The following is a 7,267-nucleotide window of genomic DNA, read 5'->3' as shown; positions in this document are numbered from 1 at the left end:
TTAATAGATATCTATATTATTCAAAGAGATAACATATCGACTCCAGTGCTTGATATGCCTTCTCATTTCCTAATTTCACAATCCATTTCTTAACCCTGTCTCAGTACCCTTAACCTTTCCACATACTTGTAAACCATAACTCGTTAATGGTACTGTAACCGAAAGCCTGTTTCCTGACCTTACCCATAACCTAACCATGTTAATTTCCATTAACCTTAACATATACCCTTAATCCCGTACCAATAATTCATATCCAACCCTTAACCATGATACTTAGCCATAACTCTTAACTTTAACCACACACCATCCTTATTATTGTGGAGGGGGGTTGCGGCGTGACCGTGATGTACTGTCCAGATTCTTTCTTAAAGCTCAGACATAAATTCATAGTCACAAACAAATTCATAGATAACAAATTGTGTTCTATTATGAAGTTATTATTACCATAAATTATGCGGAATGAACACAAATAAATCAAACATCTAAAGAGAATAGTATATTGTTATATAGACATGGGTGACCATAACAAGAGGACACCATTACAAAATATTGAAAAAATGAAAAACATGCAGACCTAAGTCTAAAAATAAACATAAACACTTATTAGCGCATAATGATCATGCTTTATAACACAAATTGTATTAGATTCCACTGTTGTCTGTTTTAATAAAAATTAGTATACTTCCGTTGAAATTATTATAGTGTAGGTTCGCAACTTCGTTGCATATTCGCTCGTTGCCAGGTCAAATGGTTCACGCTCAGAGTGACGATGTCTGTGTTCGGAACCACGATCAAAATGATCACAACATAAAGTCAATTGGTTGTGTATGCATACGAAGCGTGAACCAGTTGCTAAGGTATGACGTATGGCAATCGATATTATTGATATACTGTAGTTCACTTTAATTTGCTGGCGAAAGTGATGTAATAATCTGATTAACTACCATAGTAATAGGGTAAAACAATTTTTGAATATATCGCGCTGCACTACAATAAGGTTCATTTGCGCTCATCACCTGTGTATGTTTGTAATGCCAAAAAATGGTTGTCTCAAAGCTTGCGCGCGCATTTGTAAAATCGCGCGACTTGAAAAAAAAAATGCGCAATTTTTTTTTATTAAAAAAAAATCGGCGAATATCTAATTATTTTTTCTCAAATACCATAAAAATACCAAGTCGGGAATTTAAAAAAAAAAAAATCGCATTTCGCATTTGTTTTCAAACCACTCGTAAGCTTTGAGACAAACCTTTTTTTGGCCTAATCATAGGTTGAATACTGTTCTTTTCAAAGATACTGATCTTACAAGTGCGAGTGAGCAGCATGTTATGGTTCAATGCAGAGGTTCCGCGTGAACGTACTAGTGAAGTGCGGTATATTCAACAATTGTTTTACCCTATTGTTAGGCGTGGTAGTTAATCCGATTATTACATCACTTCGCCAGCAAATACGGTGATCGGTTTTGCTGACCAGTTACATGCAGCCTTGCCTTCATACCAAGTCAGTGGCCTGACAGTGTTTTAATTTTAAGATAGTTTCCCTAAATGTTCAAACTAAAATAATGAGTATAACAATTAACATTACCTATTGATTAAATATGACTAATATACTCGAAATATATGACGTATTGTACTCATGTAAATGCATTCGTCAAAATAATTACACTTGCCATGGAGTTAATACATACAATAACTCCACGGCGCGTGCACACGGTTGTTTGATGGCTTGTAAAACTGGGTCATTTTAAAGAAAAGTTAAACAATGATGGCGCTATTTATCCTAAATCATGTTTGCATCTTTATAAGGGGTATACACTTGTATAATGGTATTAGAACATCAGAAATAAGACTTATAAATGGCAAGGAAGTTTTCAAAAATCTTTTTATCATGAAATGTAAAGAAAAGGTCATATTATTTGGCTAATTTAAATTCAAAATATATGTCAATAGCGCCCTCAATTTGCTCACAAATGTACAGTTTTATAGAATAAAAATTATCACAAAAATCATAAAAAAATGAATAATTTGATATAGAAATGAAAATCTTTTATTATGTTTAAAATAGCTAAAAATATCTGTGTATATTAGTGTGATAGCTGTTGGTATTATACAGGTCTAGAATTGAACATTAAATAATGTTAATAAATGGTCACATCAAACACCCGTGTGCAAATATCTTGACTAACTTTAACTTCATAATTTTAGTAGTGCTAATGTATTATAATTTTGTATTTATCTTCAATAATAATAATATCATAACGTGATCTGTGCCTTAAAAATCAACGCAGAAAATCCGTGAAAAACACCAAATCACTGGTCATATAATGTTCACGGTGTATTATCCAGTCAATAGAACAGCACCCCGCAGGTATGCTTCGATTATGGCAGTGACCACGTAATGTTCTCATTTACGCGTTGTACTGCAAATCCTTTGGCTCGTCCTGTTCACTCTCAGTATCGGCGAGCAAGTTGCTCCTAAATACACTCTTGCTGGCGTTCTGCTCCACATCAAACACGTATTGCCACGTCACAACCGTCTTTCCAGGCATGACTGAAATATGATATTGATTAAAGTCACACGTCAGATACATTATTTCATGTAGATAAATATATCTTTTTTTTAAAGAAATAAAGCGCCTGTATTTTTTTTTACTTCTTACACCCAAATAATGTGTCAGAGGCAGTACAAACGTAAATTAATGGATGAGACGTAGCTCAACCCATTACTTAAACGGTTTTTTAATAGGGGTTTGAGGTGATATTTCCTAAACTTCGTCAGCAATTGGCATTCATCACAGCTGAGATACACTTGCAATGTACCAATTTTAGTAACATGGGAGGAGCCTAAAATATGGCTATTAAAAGTGGTACGTATTCAGAAAGTTTGAATGGCCCCCTGGGGCCAAATGTTATAAACTTACTGTACACAAAGAAACAGCGTGACTTCATTGCACATCCAGAAATCCGCACAGCTGATTTTTATACCGTAAAGCTTATAATATTTGACTACATAGGGACCATTCAAACTTTCTGAGTACATATCACTTTTAAGAGCCATATTTTAGGATCCTCCCATGTCCAAACAATTGGTACATTGCAAATGTATTTCAGCTGTGATGAATGAATCCCATTTCCTGCTACTCTTGTATTATAATATCAAATATTAATCTAGACCACTTAAGACTAGCAAATTGGATTCGCCAAAATTTGGCACGTACAAAGAAGGGGGAGGGGGGGGGGGCAAAGATGTTTTGGTAGGATAGGGGGGTAGAGATTTTTTGGAAGGCCGAAAATGTGGGCGAAGCAATTTTATGGTACGGCCGTTGGAATTTCACCCACAGCTCCTTAAGCTCCCTTACCTTTTATAGTCGTTGTCTTGGTGGTTTCTTCAGTCCAGGTGGTGGAAGATGTCTTTTCTATCATGTACTGCAGAGACTGAGATGCGGACGCCTCAAATATATCTACAGTCAGTCCACCTGACACCTCCCAGCTATACTGGAAGGATGAGGTCGAGGATTCTGTATTGGACTTTCCAATACTGACTTCAAGTTGAACAGTATGTTCCGCTTTCGGATCTTTGACCATGTTGATAATCTTCCATTTACCTCCCATGGTCGGGTAGCCGTAAACAAGTACCTCCTCGTTGGGATTTGTTGGCGAAACAAACTTAAAACGCATGGCGTCATGAACATCCGAGTGTAACTCAACCTTGGTGTTATCCCCCGGGTTTGGGCTCCCACCTTTAGGGTGAGCAAACCTATATAGAAATATATAAAAACAAATTCTAGTTATACACTGCGCACTAAAGGTATTATTTACTACACCCCTTGATAAATTTTTGTCTATTTTTGCATTTTTCTCAAAAAGTAATAACACACTGGTAACAAAAGTTATGTATATTGTGGAACAAGGAATCCAGCTACTACACTGGAATTTCAGTGACTCAAGACAAGCGGTACGTTATTTTTGATAAGAAAAGAGGTACCGCTAGAATGTACCTAATTTCTTAACATATAATGAACCACTTGTCTTGAATCACTGAAATTTCAGTGAAGTAATTGGATTTCTTGTCCCTATAATATACATAACTTTTGTTACCAGTGAGTAGTTGTTTTTTAGAAAAATGCAAATTAGTCACAAAATTTATCAGGGGTGTAGTACCAAAAACAAACGTGATTTCTTAAAACCACTAAATAAAATTACAAACATGAAGAGGTCGATAGATGGAGAACTTTGTTCGACGTATTTTGTTATACCTCATTCGGCACGAATTTTGAGACTTTATTCCCACAAGTTATACCATTTGAAATATATACAAAAGCTTGAGTTTCGAAAATGAAAAATTTAAATATTTCCTCTTAGTGCGACATACTGTACGCACAGAACGATAGAGGTTATTCGTGTTCTATAAGCTGCATATCCTATCAGCGACTGCTATACCTTGTTTAAGGATTTTCAAAAGAAGCATTTGCATATTGTGCAACTGCAACCAAGACTTAGCCGCCAAAGTCATGCAGGTAACTCCGTGCATTGATTGGTTTGAATGAGGAATACTACGGGAACCAGCACCTTTTGTTAGAAATCACATATGAGTAAAGTGGATAACCTCTATGTTTTGGACCATGATGTTATAAAATGTAATGAATTGACGAATATAATAAAAAGATATTTATAATATTTTATAATGTGTCGAATGTTGGGTCAAAGACATACCTCCCACCTACGGGAACCAGCACCTTTTGTTAGAAATCACATATGATTAAAGTGGATAACCTCTATGTTTTGGACCATGATGTTATAAAATTTAATGAATTGACGAATATAATAAAAAGATATTTATAATATTTTATAATGTGTCGAATGTTGGGTCAAAGACATACCTCCCACCTACGGGAACCAGCACCTTTTGTTAGAAATCACATATGAGTAAAGTGGATAACCTCTATGTTTTGGACCATGATGTTATAAAATTTAATGAATTGACGTATATAATAAAAAGATATTTATAATATTTTATAATGTGTCGAATGTTGGGTCAAAGACATACCTCCCACCTTTGTGTATAACATGGTCATTGACAGCGTCGAGTGCGAACAAAGCTGCGTAATGACGATCACTGTGAAGCACAAGCTGAGTGCCGTTCCCTGGTGTCAGGCTTCCTTTCTTTGGGTGAATGATTTTCCACTGGAAACATGCTTGATGTACCCCAATGGCCATCAATTGGTTCCAATGTCCAGTACAAATGATCATGTCGGTCTGGATGCAGGACTATATCCGTATTATCTCCAGGATTACTTTTTCCACCATAAGGGTGGAAGAATTTTCCACCCGAACTCTGCTTGATGAGGAAATACACTGGCATCGTCTCGTCTGGTTCAAAATTTGTATCTGAAATATCTGAAAAGGATGATTTACATAAAGCGGCGAATGTAAGGGGACATGTTTCCCCTATATTTCTTCCATGGTGGGAACGCCACCCTCCCCCCTAAAAAATCCAAATAACAATCATTGTCCTGTACATCTTCCTTTTTTGCACATCTTAATTTTTTGGAATATGGGAAAATTGAACAATTTCACGCGCACTGCCCATCAAATACCAATATTCGCGTCATTTTGGACTAAATTATCCGGAATTTTTTTTTGCGTGTCCCAGTACAACTGGAACATAATTATGCTCGACACCCCTAAACTTTAATGCTTCCGCCGCCACTCTTGATTTATCAAACATACTCGTACTTTCATATATAATTTGTTGTTTAGGCCTGATGTTCTTTTTCAAAAGATGTATGTCAAATAGAAATAGCGTATTGGTCTTGTTTGTTTGTTTCTGATAAACAGAGTCTTTCTGATAAAGAGTGTTTTTCAAATAAACATCAAAATTAATGCGTATTTTACGTTTAATCATTGAATGTGCAATCCCCATGCAGGGTAATTCAAATTGAATTAAACTCACGTTTGTGGCGCTTTTGAACACAATCTAGAAGGAATCCGCTGTATATGAAACTATCATTGAAAGGAACAGCTTCTAAACGTCTAATTAGAAAAAGAAAATGTTGTATTTGCTCACTCCAAACCCGAGTTATACTTATTTGAATAAAACCAACCATTTCAAAGTTCACTTCATTTTTAACAACTCTGTAATACCAACTGAGAACGTTAGGTAAGCAGAACACTGCAAAAGATTTTGCCCAACGTTGTGGAAATATGAATCCCTACCAAATGCTGGGCATTTTCAAAGCGTCAAACGTTGTACAAGTACCTTCGTTTCACCACAGATCCTGGAAATTGTTGAATATTATTTGAACAACAAATTAATAAAGACATCGCCCAACACTAATTTCAACCAAACTGTTAGTAGATTCAAACAAATTGTTGACACATTGGTATAAAAGTAAAACATGTAAAATACTGTGGTCAACGGCCTGGTCACCAACCTTTGCACAGTATTTTAGTGGGACCTAAGAGCACATCGGACACACCAAATCTGAATACGAGGAATGTCCTTCTGGTATCAAATAATCAGTTTGAATTTTTCAAATTCGTGATATAATGCAAATTTTATGGCAAATTATTAAAAGTTGACATTTTTAACATTTAAAAGTCCTCGAAGTAGATAGATTTCAATTTAATGCTACGCACTTAAAGCGTATGTAGCTGGGATGAAAAGCCGAACATCATACTTATGGAAATATTGAAAAAGATCCCAAAATTGTAAGTCTTTTGTAAAACCTCATGTAGGCCTATATCTTTAATACGGAAGATAAAAATGTTCATATGATAGTCGGCTTTTACTCCCAGCTATACACTTTTTAAAGTGTATATCATTAGATGTATAAAGTTAACTTCGAGGACTGATAAATTTAAAAAAATATCAACTTTTAATAATTTGCATTAAAATTTGTATTCAATTATGCAATTTATTTTTACGATACGATAAAAAAATGGCTTACCTTTTGTTTCGTCACTTGCCTCCACGAGTATGAAATAACATGAACATTTCACCACACCAAGCTTTATACCATTTCGACAAAGCCCCGCCCACAAATGAACCGTCGATGGTCTAATGCAGTGACACGGTATCATCGCACAGTGGTACTACTATTTATCCTACTAACTTTTAAGGGGGTACTACACCCATGTGGTAAATTTGTGACTATTTTTGCATTTTTCTCAAAAAATAATTACACACTGGTAACAAAAGTTATGTATATTATAGGGGCAAGGAATCCAATTACTACACTGACATTTCAGTGACTCAAGACAAGCGGTTC

The 7,267-nt window shown here is 35.4% G+C and overlaps 1 protein-coding gene across 1 annotated transcript; it reads right to left on the bottom strand.

Annotated features, from left to right (window-relative positions):
• Window positions 1-2,107: 2,107 nt before the first annotated feature.
• Window positions 2,108-6,967, bottom strand: LOC140172138 (uncharacterized). The gene is made up of 4 exons (XM_072195476.1): window positions 6,947-6,967; window positions 5,044-5,393; window positions 3,356-3,753; window positions 2,108-2,547 (listed from the first exon to the last, which is right to left on the bottom strand). Exons 2-4 carry the CDS (start codon window positions 5,244-5,246, stop codon window positions 2,405-2,407), a joined length of 744 nt encoding a protein of 247 aa, XP_072051577.1. The 5' UTR covers window positions 5,247-5,393; window positions 6,947-6,967; the 3' UTR covers window positions 2,108-2,404.
• Window positions 6,968-7,267: the final 300 nt, after the last annotated feature.

Source organism: Amphiura filiformis, chromosome 15, assembly GCF_039555335.1.
Source record: "Amphiura filiformis chromosome 15, Afil_fr2py, whole genome shotgun sequence".
In the NCBI taxonomy this organism is placed as follows: domain Eukaryota; kingdom Metazoa; phylum Echinodermata; class Ophiuroidea; order Amphilepidida; family Amphiuridae; genus Amphiura; species Amphiura filiformis.
Note: the sequence above shows the minus strand (reverse complement) of the source record. Positions and strands in the feature narration are given on the sequence as shown.